Source organism: Periophthalmus magnuspinnatus, chromosome 6 (assembly GCF_009829125.3).
Source record: "Periophthalmus magnuspinnatus isolate fPerMag1 chromosome 6, fPerMag1.2.pri, whole genome shotgun sequence".
Taxonomy (NCBI): Eukaryota; Metazoa; Chordata; class Actinopteri; order Gobiiformes; family Gobiidae; genus Periophthalmus; species Periophthalmus magnuspinnatus.
This window is the reverse complement of record NC_047131.1, coordinates 31,071,992-31,089,008: the sequence shown is the minus strand read 5'-3', so window position 1 is coordinate 31,089,008 and position 17,017 is coordinate 31,071,992. Positions and strand designations below refer to the sequence as shown.

At 39.7% G+C, this 17,017-nt stretch overlaps 1 protein-coding gene across 4 annotated transcripts in view; it reads right to left on the bottom strand.

Moving 5' to 3' along the window:
* mob2a (MOB kinase activator 2a) overlaps nt 1-17,017 on the bottom strand; it is a 92,441-nt gene that overhangs the window by 6,664 nt on the left and 68,760 nt on the right. For all 4 annotated transcript variants that reach the window (XM_033967667.2, XM_033967666.2, XM_033967665.2 and 1 more), the window contains exons 2-3: nt 4,083-4,243; nt 1,709-1,802 (exon numbers count right to left, since the gene is read on the bottom strand). In XM_033967667.2, the coding sequence (XP_033823558.1) occupies nt 1,709-1,802; nt 4,083-4,243 (255 nt within the window). The remainder of the gene's footprint in view (nt 1-1,708; nt 1,803-4,082; nt 4,244-17,017) is intronic.

Sequence of the window (17,017 nt, the reverse complement as noted above, 5' to 3'; positions counted from 1 at the left end):
TTTGAAACTTTTTATTATTTTGAATCTTTAAGTCGCACCAGACAAAAAAGGCAAAATAATGAAGAAAAAAACCCATTTCAGTTATAAATCACATCTGAGTATAAGTCGTTCGGCCAAAATATGAAAAAAAGTGACACTTATAGTCTGGAAAATACAGTATTTTGTATTGTGTGAGGTGTGTCCAGTATTTATTTACATTAAAATGTCACTCCAGTCCATTTGGTTTTGATTAAATTTTCTGCGTTTGACCCATTAAAAAAAAACACTGAGTCAAATATCTGGACAAACCGTCTCAGTCCATGTGTTTACGACGTTCTACATTTTATAAAACACACAAAATTCATCAAATATATGAAGTAAAACAGGTAAATAACTAAATACTTTTCAACAAAGCAAAGGCTGGGCATCTTACTTCATATATTTGACGCAGAAATGATTAAACACATGAAACGAGAGGGTCTGTTCTGCCAAATCTGCACAGAAATGAGATAAAGTCTGAACGATCACTGTGAAACTGACTTTAATCTTTGTCAGATAAAGAAAATGCATTTTTAAAACACAAGGAGAGTTTTCTGTAGCTCTACGCTCATATAAAACGTTTTGTGATTCATTTTTATAGTAATATTGAATAACGGTTTGTGGGGTAAGTGTTTGTGCGGGTTAGAGCTGTCACGATCCATAAAAAAACCCTTTAATTTCAAACTCTTTTAGTGCGAAGGAGACTCGATACTCGATACGACTTTGATATACAGAATATTTAGTAAACTTTAAGACAGTAATAGTTCAAGTTAATATTGCTGTGTTGGTTTTTAGGACATTTTGAGATTTTTGGCTTCAGAAAAAATCCAATTTAGTCCCATTTATGTGATTTTTGATGATTTTATTTTATTTTATTTGGTTTTATTGTGATATTAGAGACAATACAAACAAAAAAAGAGACATTTTGACTTGAGGGAAGAGGAAATTCATACATCCAGGTTTGAAAGGGCAGCTGTTCTTATTATATGGGAGTGTAAGTCTGTGTGTGTGTAAATAAGAAATAAAACAGTAAAAAAAAAAGAAAAGTAAAGAAATAATTAATAATAAATCATTTTGAAAGAAAAGAAAAAATACATAATTTAATGAGGTTCAATTATTATTATTTTTTTCAATTTCTCAGTTTTTGTTTTTTTTTAATTATTATTTTTGATACTTAAATAAGTCTCTAACTTTAGTATATTAGTAAAAATCATGTTTTCCATATAACACAATACCCATAATGCATCTGCAGCCTACATCACCAACACTCCTACATCGCAGCTCAACGTTTTTTGGGTTCGTTGATGAAAAAACCACGAAGACTCTTGATTTGAATTGATGTAACCAAAACCGTGTGCGTGTGTGGAGTAAGTAATAAAACAGTAAAAAAAACTAAAGAAATAAGAGGAAAGGGCAGCAAATTTGGGAAAAAAGAGAAAAAAACACATAATTTAATGAGGTTGAATTATTATTTTTGTTCCATTTCCCTGTTTTTTTTATTTATTTATTTATTTTTTTGATACTTAAATGAATATCTAACCTACATCACCAACAATCCTACATCGCAGCTCAACGGTCTTTGGGTTCATTGATGAAATAACCACGAAGACACTTGATTCACCATGAATTAACCAAACCCGTGTGTCCGTGTGTGCGTGTGTCCGTGTGTGTGTGTGTCCGTGTGTCTTACGTGTTGCACGCCGTCATGGCTTGGCAGGTTTCCCCAGTGCAGAACTCGGAGATGGTGCTGTACTGAAGGTTGATAAGGTTGAAGAAAGTCGTCGCTGCGGAGAAAGACACAAGTTATTTCAGTTAGGCCTAAAAACAAACTCCACGACCAAAATAGAAGCAGAAGAATGTGTGTAAGATGTGTGTGTACAATGTGTGTGTGACGTGAGGCTGTGCAGCGAGGACACACCCACGGCGTTCAGGACTGTGCATCGTTTAAAAAAAAAAGGGGAGGAGGCTTCGGCGAGGCGCTCAAACAGGTAAAACCACAAAAGAAAACACCGTAGCCGCCTGATGTGTTTCTAAAAATGCTCCAAGCGCTCAACCCCCCATAGAAAACTTAATAGGTCCATTAGATATTTTTAGATCAATAATTAAAGGAGTAAAGGCGGCCATTTTGATTCTCACGTTCACTGACGGACTGAGCTTAAAGAGGTTTGCAGGTGGAGCGACGCTGCACATTTCCTTCTCTGCAGGTGGAGTTAAGCCTAGAACGATGAGGTGGATTTGAGTACATTTTACACTGGGTACTTTTTACTTTTACTTCACGTATCTGTACTTTCCTCTCCACTAAAAAAAAAAAAAAAAGTACTGTTCTGCTGATCTGACGTGTTATTTTTACATCCCGACTCCAGTTTCCGAGTTCAAACTTCGACTTTGAGCTAAAACTAAAGCAACTTCTGACGCTTGCATCTGGAACAAAACTGAGTACTTCGCCTGTCGCTGCTACAATGCTCCATAGCGTGGCATTAAACTTACGTGTAACCATGGAGACGAGCACGTACAAGTCACAAGTTTGTGAGAAAGAGGCGAATCCGCTCCCTTTTTATTTTTACTTTTTGGCTCAGAATGAAACGCTCTGTTGTTAATATTTTAATGTCGTTTGGTAAAACACACGAGGCGGAACAATTTCACATCGATACGCAGATAAAAGTTACATATTGAAGCTTTAAAGGGCATGGGAAATTCCATTCACAACTTGTTTTTGCGCATTTTTCACTCTCTTTCAGATAAATGCTGTTTTCTTTTTAATCAAACCGGCTCTGAAGTCATGTTTATTCCACTAATCTCGTATAAATTCGTAGCAGATTCCTCAATAATTCCGTAACACACCCTTCTAACCTCCTTTTAATGAAAAATAGCTTCTTTATTAGCGTAACCAAAACAGTACTTCTACAGAATTCATTAAGAGCAATTCGCTGCATTATTAACATTTAAATATAACACTACGCGCTTACAAGTTGGCCAAACCTCCGCGTTACATAAGTGCAGTTTTATGATGACCTGTGAGGACTTGCCCCGGCTCCAGAACACAAAAGGGCAAAGGGGGGATGATTTAATGAGTTTTTCCCTCATCTCCGCGCGGGCTGCATTGGATACAGCTCTAAAACAAACCAGAAGACGGAGACGTTCAAGCTGCCAAACCACAGCGAGTTTACACAAAGCCAGAAATTATGCCCTGCCGGCGATTATAAATTTTCTTACCTCGCACTTGGGTAACGGAGCGGAGCTGGCAGCGAGTGATAATGTTTAAAGTATCGCTGTGAAATGTTGATGGGAACAGGTCTGGGTTCTGTTAGCTAGCTCTTTTTAGCATCAATAAACTCTTGGATCGTTCTCGTGCCAGGAGCATACCAAGCGATTACATGAACAACTCTGAGGCGGCCATGATGGAAAATCTGGTTCGATCTTTCGCTGACGACACCGGATTCTTGTTCAGAGCTTCGTTAAAATACAGGGAAACTGGAGACTTCCTCGATACCGATACTGAAGAGTTTTGTATTAAAACGCATGGAATCTGCTTTATTATAAACAGAGAGGCACCGATACGATACTGGTGTGTGATATTGGCGACAATATCGAAAGTTTGGTGTATAAATTGATGCGATAAGACAATTTTTCAGACGCCAAACACCTCGTAAGTTCTTCAGTAATAACTTTAAATGATAAATAATTGTAACAAAACGCAATTTGGATATTTTTTTTCAGTTTCTGCCCGAGTATTGGTTGATATCAGGGGGTTGGAAGATGTTTAAAGCCAAAATAAAACGTGAATATCGCCCAGATCTGGACAATTGAGGGATTACACAGACATTTAAAGTGTCAGAACAGAAATGGATCTGACCCTGGATCGTTGCATTACTAATTATAAAGTATTTGAACTTAATTGCACGGAGGTCGTCGTTATCCTCACTCCCGCAGCTTGAACTGACTCCAAAACTCAACATTTGTGCGTGAAATATCTCCGTCAGTATCGATAAATTGATCCTTTGGCATCGCTCCCATCACTACTTCCTCCTCAGACTCTTTTTTTTACGCTCTTATCCGTGACTTACTGTTGCTAGCGAGCCATTCATTGAGGTCTATCTCTCGGGGCAACACGACCAGCTCCTTGAGGTCAAAGTCCACCACACGGATCTTGGTGTAGTCCGGCTCCAAGTACAGCTTCTTCTCCTCGGCCGGTGGCTTCTTTCCATTCGGCTTCGTCTTTGACTTCCTGCAACAGAAACAAGACGAGAGCGATTTGAGTGTTAAGTAATTACAGACAAGGTAAATATCGTCCCGGCGGATCTTTCATTTTGTGTTTGGTTGTGTTGTTGAGCGTACGTGCGAGGAAGGAAGCAAAAATGTTAAAAAAAGGTAGGGATTTTCCATTTTCTACTTATTATGTTTTACGTGAAAGGGGATTTTTCACATTACTCAGCCTCAAACTATGTAAATGTGCCCGAGGTAGTTGGTAGCACTAGCCCCGTTTCCAGATTTTTAAAAAAGCAGCTTGAAAATGAATAAAAAATGACAAAATATCTGGCGCAACTTGTAACAGAAGTAAAAAAATCCAGTTTTCTTTGGAGAATCACAGGTCAAAACAAAAGGAAAACGACATTAACACAAACTTTCACCCACAAACTATGATTATTCTGGCTCCCGTCCGTCAGAAAAATACCTCACACGATCGCGCTACAAGCAGCTCCCGGAAACATCTCAAATAAATCCTCGTTTGTTTGTGTGGCCGACCTCCGGCTCTGACCTTTGACCTCAACTGTAGTCTATAGGCGATGCTCCAGCGCCTTGTACTTCCACTGCTAGTTTTAGCGCCTCCGTGTCAACGTCCCACTCCCCCGTCCCCCCCGTCCCGTCTCTACAACGCCAGCCAGTGCGGTCTGAGGTCAAAGGGCAAGACGTCTGATACAGTGGAGAAAATAGGCCTGTCGGGATTATCGTTTAATATATATGTTTTTATTTTTAATTTTTCTTTGGAGGGGGTAAATATTTATTGTGGGGATTTTTCTTTCCTTCCATTTTTGGTATTTTTTTTAATTTTATTTATTTATTTATTGGAAGACAGAAACACAGTGAACATTTATGCGACATTTCCGTGATTTTGGACAGTTTGACACAATTTATAAGTGAGAAAATAATATATACACAAAAATAAGATCAAATAAAATGAATTAATTAGGTGTTGTGATTGGTGAAGCCTAGTTTTTTGTTTTTTTTTAAGGGCGGATGGTCAAAGTGCAGCTAATAAACAGTGATGTAATACAGTGTTCTGAATACTATGTCCTAAATACTTACAATATCTACACTGTGTTCTGAATACTTTGAATATTTTCACACGTTGCACCTTTATCCTTTAATTGAAATGTAACACCGGATTAAAAACAGCTTCATGTTTGTTTCACACTTTGTTCTGCGTTTCCTTTCACTAATTGGAGAAGGAAAAATACACTAGCGTTCACTGCAAGAGCGTGTAGGGCTGGATTTTGTACTTTTCTCACTGATTCTGCGCAGTTTGAAGACTAAATTGTGTGATTAAATACTGCAAAGTACTTGTTTTTTGTGTATTTGAGTACGACCAAATGAAAGCGTAACTGCACCAGAATAGTAACTCCAAACTAGTACTCCGAATATGTTTTCTCGGTACATGTACTCACTGCTAATAAAAGCATAAACTTGAAGCTGCTGAAACGAGTAACAATATCTGAAGTTGTGTGACTCTCATGGCCCAGATGAAACCTGTATTACTTCTCCAGCTGTTGTGAATCATTGTGGTTTTATAGTAAACAAAAGGACATTTTGCGACGTTCAGAGACCCAACAAAACATTAATAACACCTGTCACGATGATTACAAACCATAGAATTCTGAAAAGCACCGTGGGATATTTTTAGATCACCAAGTAAAAGCAGCAGCCATTTTGAAACTCACACGTTCGTTTATGGACCGGCTGAGCTTAAAAGACACGTTATGGGACTTTTCAGGTGGAGAAACCCGCCTTTCCCCGTCTCCCATCTTGTCCTCGTCTACAAATGTTGTCGCTAGGCCTGGAATATTCCGTAGTATGGCTTTAAACTTATGTGTAACCATGGAGACGAGCAGGTCCAGGCCAAATTTGTATAACTTTTACGACTGTAGTAACTCATTGTGGCTTTAAAGTAAATAGAAATACAAAAGAAAGTTATCACAACCCATCGTTTAGTAGTTCATTAACTTTTAAGCTGTTAGGGGTCAAGGGTCAAGGGTCGGGGGTCACATCTATGACTCATGTTTGATGCTAATTATTCGTTTAGCTTCATTCTGCTTGTTATTACAGCTCATGTTTTAAATGATTTTGCGCTAGATGGACTTGTCTTGTTTTTGGATCGCATCATCGTAGCTTATCATTATCGCTTATCGTCATTTCTTATCGTTTATCGTGATATTTGCGTGAACAATGGGCCTTTCTCTCCTCGTATTTACCCAGACACCTCCTCCTTTGTGAGCGCCGCTGTCATTCACCTCGAGTTTTTGACGATTTTATAGCCGCAGTTACGATCGCGCGGTGAACCTGTTGTACCGAGATAAAAGTCGTTAGCATGTGTTAGCTTCTTGGCGGCCGCAGCTCATGTTTTTTGGGTTTGTTTGAGGCGAGGGAGGCGCGGGACACTCCCTGGATTTACAGAGCGAGCGGTGACCCTCATTTCCTGTGCTTCTGTCTGCTGCGCCGAGCTCCTGCTGCTTTTCCCAACACCCCTGCGTCCACTGGCAACGAGTTTGGAGTCATCATTCTTCATCCTCTTAAATTATACTGTCCATATAAATGTTTTTCTTTTACTTTTTTGCTTTTATGATACCTGTGTTGGATTAGAGCGATGTAGATCCCACTGTAGTCTCAAGTTTCCACCAGAAGAATTAAAAAAGTAGTGTCTTTTGCAATTCTTCTTAGACTCAATTTTGTGTAATTTGGTGGAGTTTTAAATAAGCTTCATGTTTGAGTTCTGCTTTTTAAACGTCGCAAATGTTTTCTGATCTGTTATAATGTTGTTTCCTCCTCAAAAACAGACCTGCAGTTGTGTTTTGTTTCATTCACACACGTTTAAACGCACAAACCCTGCAGATTTAGGCTGGGAAAAAAGGAGTAAATGTAGCTGGTAACTTAAAAACTACCTCTTCATGACATCACAAGGTGGAACAGAGCATTTTGAGGTTTGGAGATGTTACAGATCAATAATAAAAGGGTTGAACATGTGTGAATGAAACAAAACACAACTCCAGGTCAGTTTTTGAGGAGTTAACAATGTTCTAACGTGACTTGAAGCTCAAAAGAGTCAATTTTGTGTAATATAGGACCTTTAAGTTGGGGTTTGTTCTGATTGGTTTAGTCCAGATGAATTTTCGTTCAACAAAATTCACAATCTAGGAATTCACTTTCATAGTTTTATCATTTTTGGCCTTCACACTTTCAGTTTGCACCATAACACCAAAGCAGATTCCCAAGTTTCGTAATTCTGTTCACTGACAAATAGCAAAAAAACTAATTTAACCGTTCGAGTCTTTGAGTTCTCGGAAAGTCTAATATATTGAGGTAATAAATAATAAGTTTATGAGGTAATAAATTGTGTGAAATACTTGAGAGTTCTTGGATTAGCGCGTTGGGTGGGTGCACAGCTAAGAGTAAACCAGCCCTGATCATAACCATGGAAACATCTAAACACTGGACTAAACAAAACAGAAGTACGGAAGCGTGGAGCGACTTGGCAGAAGGTGTTTAAAAAGCCGATTTGCCCAGTCCGGGAAGCACTCTTCACAAAAACATTTCCTGATTTCCCCTTTATGTTTGGTTTGAAGACGATAATCATTTATAAAAGTCGTTTGATTCTCGTTTCCGGGCTCATTGAGAACCAAAAACACCAAAGATCACGCTGTTGGCTAATTATTGAGCTCAGACACATTTTCTCATGCTCGTCTGGGTTTTCCCCGGGGTCTGGGCTTCTAGGTTGGTCTGGGAACGCCTTGGGGTCCCGCCGGACGAGCTGGAGGAAGTGTCTGGGGTGTGGGAAGTCTGGGAGTCGCTGGTTAAGACCCTGCGATACGGCGCGGGAAAAACAAAACAAAACATGATTTTCTTGGAGCCGAATCACGCTTCATGTAAACGTCGTGTTTGTGTCGTCTTGAAGAGAGAATTTAAGTCACGAGCTTCTTAAAGTTCACATTTCATTGCTATTGGTTGAATCCACCGGTCACATGACTCAGGCTGACCAATAGAAGAAGTGGTTAAAAAAAAAAAAGTGTCATTTTGAGCATAAAGCTTAATTCAAGAGAAAATGATGTCATGATTTGACCAAAAAATGCAGATTGTCACAAACAGAGGTGGAAGAAGAACTCAAATGTGTTACTTAAGTAAAAGTACAGATACTGGAGGAAAAAATACTCAGGTGAAAGCAGCATGTAAAAAAAAAAAAAAAAAAAAAAAAATCAGTAAAAGTAGCATTAAAAAACAATTAAATAAATAAAATCTATAAAAGTATTAGATTGGTAAAAGTAAAAGTATTAAAGTACCTGTAAAACTGTACTTAAAGAGAAAAAAAGTATTTTGCAGAGAATTTGAAGCCCTATAACGCTTCAAATGTAGTGATTATTAAAGATTTGAGCTGAATTGTTCGCTAAAATAAAAAGCTCAATTCAGTCATTGCTGTTGGTTTCATTTGTTTTTATTTGTTCTATTTTTGTTGCTCAAATTCTTTAAAGTGTTAAAAATAAACCCTCAGCCTTTTCCTCAGATCCCAAATAAAAAAATATGCTTACTTTTCAGTTTGTTCTAAAATATAGTGGAGTAGAAAGTACAGATACTGCTCTCCAATGTAGTAGAGTAAAAGTAAAAAGTATTGGTTTTAAAACTGACTTAAGTACAGACAACACTTTTGTTTTTTTTCCCTTGCAGTACAGTATTTGCTCCTGTCAGATGTTCTTTTATCTCGTTTACTACCCTCACCCTGGTTGGTTTTAATGACTGCGTCTGTATCGGTGCTGCTGAAGTTTAAACATTTCTGTGTCTGTCTCCTCGTCTCAGATTTAAGTGTTTCATGTGGTTTGGTGACACGAGCTGAGCGCAGTCATGTGAGACGGCTTTAGTGTGGGAAAACTCTTCTTTAGACATCACTCGAACTCGGGCTGAGCGCTACGACAAAAAACAATACCATTTTAATTGTTCTAATAGTGATTTGAGACGTAAACATGAGATAAACGCGCTTCAGTATCGAGTTCTTGAATGTAAAGTATGAATCATTCGCTCTTTAAAATCCTAAAAAGTCACATTTTACTCTGTTTTCTGGTCAAAATTATAATGTTTTCTTATCGGGAACAGATTGGAGTTGTGTTTTGTTTCATTCACACATGTTTAACACACAAACCCTGCTCAAAACGCACTGTTCCACCTTGTGATGTCATCATGTGGTGATACAGGAAGTGCTCCACTGTGTTTTTAAACTCCACACGCCTTCATTTCTAGAATCATTCGGATAATTTCACCCGATCGCTACTGAAAAAAAAGGTGAAATTAACTTGAAAACTACCACTTTATGACATCACAAGGTGGAACAGAGCGTTTAAAAGTTGTGGAGATGTAGACAGGCGTGTGAACGAAACAAAAACGCAACTCCAGGTCTGTTTTTAAGAGGAAACATCATCCATTTCACGTATAATATCTGACCTTTTAAGAGTCAAATCAGTTCAACAAAGCCATTTCCATCACGTTAAACTCGTGTCGTCCTGGAAAGTTTAGAGGTTAAAAAAATGTGGAGTTTATTTTGGGATAAAGAAACTTCCTGTGCGCCCTTCTGAGTGTGTGCGTGTGTGCGTGTGTGTATGTGTGGGGTGAGAGTCTGCGCTTCGTCTGCTCTGGAGAAGGTCCTCCCAGGCCACTCTTTGCCATAAAAGGAGCAGATGGTTGTTTCTGCTCCAGACGAGGGCAGAAGAAGAAGACGAAGACGCAGAGGAGCGGAGTCAGCGTGTCGTCTGCCTGGCACCAGCACCAACTTAGGACACATCACCCACTTTAGTTTTGTTATAGTTGAACAGAAAAAAGTCAAGCGTTTCTCGTTTTAAAAAAGAGTTAACAGTGATATTTTAGGTTATGTTTATGTTTTACACAACCAGTCAAAGCTTTGGATACACCACCTCATTTTTCTGCATTTTTACAGCTTTTTATATTTTAGAAACAAACAGAAAACATCAAATATATGAAGATAAATATATAAAATTATGTAGCAAATAAAAAAAAACAAAAAAAAACGCAATATGTTTTTATATTCTGGAACATTTTGGATTTATGTAGGAAAGAAAAAAGGTTAAATTACTTTTCTGACAAAGCAAAAGGTGGTGATTTTGAGGATTTGAATACATTTTTTTTTTAAGTAGTAGAGTTATTTAGTTGTTTTCCAGATATTTGACGTCTTCTGTGTGTATTTAAAATGTAAAACGTGGTAAAAGTAAAGAAAAAAAACACTAAAAGACATGATGTGTTCAAACTTTTCACTGGTTTATTGTGTATTGTTGAAGTTTAGTTGTTTAATTAACCCACAAAAGCGCAGACATATAATTTTATAGGATTTGGAGGTTTATAACGGGTTTTATAGTTTTATAAATACGCCGACAGCCCCGTGTGTACCTTGTCACCTGCCCCAACAAAAGTGCAATCTTCTAGTGAACATAATGATAAGAATATGATGATAAACACCAGAGAATATTGACAAAGTAAATGAAACTAGACCAGAGGCATATTGAGATAACGGCCCCATATCTGAACCACAGTTTTATCTGTAAAAAAAAGCTGGAACTTGGAGTTATGTAAACTGCAGGAGCTGTTCAGACTCAAACTGCACACGGCTAATTTACCCGATCAATATGTTCACACTACGAGCCGCCATCTGTTTGACCTGACGCTAAACGACACAACGACAGGCGGAAAAGTCCAGCTATCTGCTCAGGTTTAAGTGTCTGTGGACAATTTCCCTGTAGTTGAGCTGTTTTATATTGTAAAGGCTAAAGTCTGCGAACCAGGAAGTGCGCTGTTAGCAGGCAAGTTTATGTTAGCCAGTGTTTTGCCGTCGCAGTTATGCTAAGACTTATTGTAAAAGCGTCTCTTAGGGTCAAAATGTGACTACTAAGTGCTGTCTGCATCTACCGTACATTTGAAAGTTTTAATTGTTTGCTGGCCAGGAAGTGCGCTGTTAGCATGCACGTTTTTGTTAGCATGCATGTTTTTGTTAGCATTAGCCAATATTTTGCTGTCACAGTAATGTTAAAATATTTTGTAAAGGCAGTTTGTAGAGTCAAAATGTGACCACTGAGCACTGTCTGAATCTGCATTATTAAGTGTTTTTCTACTAACCAGGAAGTGCACTGTTAGCATGCACATTTTTGTTAGCATGCATGTTTTTGTTAGCATTACCGTGACGGGAAAACAATAGCTATGGTACATTATAAAGGCAGCTCTTAGGGTCAAAATGTGATTACTAAGTGCTGTCTGCATCTGGAATTTTAAAGTTTTGATTGTCTACTGACCAGGAAGTGCGCTGTTAGCATACACGTTTATGTTAGCATAACTGCAATGGCAAAACACTGGCAAAGATTTATAGTAAAGGCAGCTCTTAAGGTCAGAATGTGACTACGAAGAGCTGTCTGCATCTGCATTTTAAAGCGTTGTAAAGTTTTAATTGTCTGCTAACCAGGAAGTGCACCGTTAGCATGCACGTTTTTGTTAGCATTACTGTAACGGCAAAACGCAGGCCTCTAAAAGTTGTGAAAAACGCTTGTAAAAACTCATCGTGTTGAGGAATTAGGATCCTCAGAATGCGTAAGGTGAGTTAGGCACAACTTTGGACCAGTGCAAACCATACACAAGTCCTACTGCTGGGTTTCAGATGACATCACACGAGTCTATTGGCCAAAAATATTTAAAACAGATGGTTAAAATGCAGATTTGTGTGGTCATACAGTGAATTCTTGGGTCTAGACACAAATAGAAATGATCAGGTTCAATAATTGGCTCTTTCGCCGCCTCCCGTTCTGGGACTATGACGTCATCAAATCCGAAAACGGGACGCTCTTTGAAGTGACGCAGAAGGCGAAGAGCGACACACGGGAAGGCGGAAGGCGTTGTTGGATAATAAAAGTGCGTGCAGTTTGGTGACGCTGGCTCTGACCCGAGGAGACGTTGGACGGACGGACAGCTGCTGTGGTCCATCTGTCGGCTCCTCACTCGGGCCTTTCACTTTTCACTGCCCCCTCCTCCTCCTCCTCCTCTTCCTCCTCCTCCTCTTCCTCCTCCTCTTCCTCCCTCCTCACATGAGTAGCCTTCACTCACTACCTTTCCTCACTGCACACAGCTCGCCCTGACAGCCGGGTCACGAGTCCAGCGCCATCTGCGGGCTCAGGAAAAGTCCAGATGAAACAAGTGGTGTCTGGTTCTAGATGTTTAGAGCAAAGTTTTCAACGTTTTTGAGGCTGAATTAGAGACGTATGAACCAACTCGGACTCTGAGGACTTCAGGGACCGGTCTACAGCTTTAGGCCAGCTTTAGTCCAGGTTTAGTCCAGGTTTAGTCCAGGTTTAGTCCAGGTTTAGTCCAGGTTTAGTCCAGGTTTAGTCCAGGTTTAGTCCAGGTTTAGTCCAGGTTTAGTCCCCCTCCTGCTGGTGCCCAGAGTCAGGACTAAACCAGAACTAAACTAGGTCTAAACCAGGGCTAAACCAGGTCTAAACTAGGTCTAAACCAGGGCTAAACCAGGTCTAAACTAGGTCTAAACCAGGGCTAAACCAGGAGTAAATGTGGACTAAACCAGGACTAAACCAGGACTAAACCCGGACTAAACCCAAACTAAACCTGGACTAAACGTTGACTAATCCAGGACTAAACGTGGGCTAAACGTGGACTAAACGTGGACTAAACCAGGACTAAACCAGGACTAAGCATGGACTAAACGTGGACTAAACCAGGACTAAGCATGGACTAAACGTGGACTAAACCAGGACTAAACCAGGACTAAACGTGGACTAAACCAGGACTAAACGTGGACTAAACCAGGACTAAGCATGGACTAAACGTGGACTACACCAGGACTAAACCAGGAGTAAACGTGGACTAAACGTGGACTAAACCAGGGCTAAACGTGGACTAAACCAGGACTAAGCATGGACTAAACGTGGACTAAACGTGGACTAAACATGGACTAAACCAGGACTAAACCAGGACTAAACCAGGTGTAAACGTGGACTAAACCAGGACTAAACATGGACTAAATGTGGACTAAACATGGACTAAATGTGGACTAAACCAGGACTAAAACCTTACGTTGCCAGGAAATACACCAATGATCCACTATTGTCCTTCACCGTGAGCTCCAAACTATGTACAAGTGCAGATAATTTTTTCATAATTTCCCAATAAATGTTATGTTTAAGATTGTAACAGACTAAAAAAATAAATATTGGAGCACCAAAACATGACCCTCGTTTGAAAATAGTACATTTGTAATCTGCAGCTGGCTCCGCGCACAAGAAAAACTGATAATGAACTTCAAAACATCTGTGTCTGCACTCGACAAACATCTCCAAGAAAAGTTACACAAAAGTTAAAACATCAACTCCTGGAAAGCTGAGCACATGCCCGTCTCATTACTAAACCTGCTTCACATTAATGCCACAGTCACTACAGAACAACGCAGGCGCCCACAAGTACTTTTTGGGACTAACTGCTTCTTATCTTCATATTTCCAAAATAGTTGAGGGCTGAATGTTTTGTCCTTACTTGGGTTTGACCTGAGAGTCTATTACGGCGTTGGTACTTTTTAATAATTACATAAATCGCTTATAAAAGTCCATGTTTAGCCCCCGGTTTAGTCCCGGCCTCCTGCTGGTGCCTAGAGTCAGGACTAAACCAGAGCTAAAACAGGACTAAACCGGGACTAAACCAGAGCTAAACCAGGACTAAACAAGGACTAAAGCAGGACTAAACCAGGAATGAATCAGGACTAAACCGGGACTAAACCAGCATTGAATCAGGACTAAACCGGGGACTAAACTAGAGCTAAACCAGGACTAAACCAGGGCTAAACCAGGACTAAACCAGGGCTAAACCAGGGCTAAACCAGGGCTAAACCAGGGCTAAACCAGGGCTAAACCAGGACTAAACCAGGGCTAAACCAGGACTAAACCAGGACTAAACCAGGACTAAACCAGGGCTAAACCAGGACTAAACCAGGGCTAAACCAGGGCTAAACCAGGGCTAAACCAGGGCTAAACCAGGGCTAAACCAGGGCTAAACCAGGACTAAACCAGGACTAAACCAGAGCTAAACCAGGACTAAATCGGGTTTAAACCAGGACTAAACCAGGACTAACTGCTTATCTTCGTATTTCCAAAATAGTTGAGGGCTGAATGTTTCGTCCTTACTTGGGTTTGACCTGAGTCTATTACGGCGTTGGTACTTTTTTTTAATAATTACATAAATCACTTCTAAAAACACATGAGTTTCCGCTGGTTCCTACGGAGCCGCTGAGCCTAAAGGAATGTGCCGTCGTCACGTGGAGGCGGTTAAAGCGTTTGTGTCCGAGCGTTTGTAAAGTGAGAGGGGAAAAATCTCGTCTTGTGAGATTCTGACGGCGATAGAAGGATCCAGAAGGAAGTTAAAAGAAGTTAAAGGAAGTTAAAGGAATGTTGACAAATTCTGTGACGATAAGTTATCTCCACAGATCAGAGACGCTCCAAGGTGCAAAGACACGCCCGAGACTTATCACCTGCCCACGACGAGCTCTGTTATTCACGTAAACAAACCGAATCTACGATAAGAACGCACTCGGATAACAGTATTTAGACGGTAATCATCGCCGTGGATACAGTGGACGGGTCAACGGCGGCGCGTTGAGCTTTAAAACGCCATCTGATACGTGAAAAAGTACAAAAGTGAAGACATTAAAAGGCGAGATGTGGGACATTTCTGATGACTGATGATCCCCGCTCGTCTACGAGGGATATGTTTATATGTTCAGCCTGGAATGTTCCGCAGTACTGCATTAAACAGGTGTCATGTGTTCACGGAGAGAAATGTCTGACGCTTACAAGTCAGATCTGTGGAGAGTTGACAGTGAGAAGGAACAATTTAAGATACTTTTGAGAAATAAAAACACCTGTAATTGAAGGGTTCACTTAAATGTATAGCAGTAGTAGTAGTAGTAAGTAGTAGTAATAGTAGTAGTAAAAGTAGAAAATAGTAGTAATTATAGTAGTAATAAGTAGTAGTGTTAATAGTAGTTAGTAGTAGAGGTAAGTAGCAGTAATAGTAGAAGTAGAAAGTAGTAGCAGTAGTAGTAGTAATAGTAGTCATAGTAGTTAGTAGTAGAAAGAAGTAAGCAGTATTAGCAGAAGCAGTCGCTGTATTAGTATATGTACTAGTAGTAATATGTAGTAATATGTAGTAGTAGTAGTAGCAGTAGTAGCAATTGCTGTATTAGTATATGTAGTAGGAGTATTAGGTAGTAGTAACAGTAATAAGTAGTAGTAACGGGTAGTAGTAGTAGCAGTAGTTAGTAGTTAAACCTCCCTCTTCATCAGAAAAGTTACATGGTTCACCTTTAAACCAACTCATAAGATACTAAATTCATAAGTCCATTATTTTTGCAGTAGTAGTAGGTGGTAGCTGGTAGTAGTAGTAGTAGTAGTAGTAGTAGTAGTAGTAGTAGTAGTAGTACCAGATTCCATTATTTCACAGTAAAATAAAGTGAAAGTTCTGACTCTCGACACTGAAGTGGTTTTGGACGATCCCGTTTCCTTCAGCCCAAACGTCTATTTTTGTCTCTAAATTGAACACATTCAGTGGCCTCTTCTCCGAAAAACCACAAAGCGACTAAGCACAGAACTGCGCCACCGCAGCGGCTACAAAAATACTTAAGTACTTTCCCCCCGTTTGCCGCTCGAGTTTAAGTAACTAACTGCAGCGTGAGGCAATGTTCCTGAACTTTCTGAGTCAAATTAAAAACACTCATCTGTTTTTGTTCTGTGCTGAAGAGATAAGGGAAAAACAAAGAGGACTCAGCTGCCACGACGTAATCAGTCAGTATCACCGGGGCCCTGTGCCGCTGTAAATCAGTACAGGAGGTTAGCTTAGCATGCTAACATATGCTAATGTAACAGCAGTGGCGCACTTTAAAGCTTCAAGTCCTTCTACTCCTTGTCATTCTGCGTAAAAACTCCATTCAGAAGATCTCAGGCCTGGGGAGGAACTAAGGACCTCCTGCCTGCGTAATAATGGAACCTCATCAACATCACAACAAAAGTGTTACAGAAAAGGAGGCAAACGGGGGAAAACGCGGGGAAACAAGAAAGAATAAAGTGAAGATTGCTAAAAAAGTGACATATGTTTGATTTTATAACAGCGAAAAAACAGTGGAATTGGTGTGGAGTACGTGTTTTTTTAAAGTATTTCAAGAGCCAATATTAAGCTATTATCTGATGTACGTTATAATGTTGTTTTCTCTCAAACGGAAAACACTCTGTTCCACTTTGTGATGTCACGTGGTGATACAGGAAGTGCTCTGATGTGTTTTTTAACTCCATATACGTTCGCCAAGAATCATTTGGATCATTTCCGTGGTGAAATTGCCAATTTCTACTGAATTAAAAAGGTGAAATGTGGCTGTTAACTTGAAAACTGAGATGTAGAGATGTAGACAAAGTAATAATAAAGTTACTCAAACATGTGTGAATGAAGCAAAACACAACTCCAGGTCTGTTTTTGGGGACGCGACAGTGTTATAACATGGTTTACAGCTCACAAGAGACAATTTTGATTCATATATGACCTTTAAATCGATCTTAAGCGTCTCTAGCACTCACAAACTCTTCGGCACATCGCTAGTATTCACGTGCAAGAAATATTTGGCCACTAGCACGGGTTTCAAAGAGCTTTTTCCAGACAGAAAACAGAAGCAGGGTGGACCACGTTTGGACAGACAATCAGC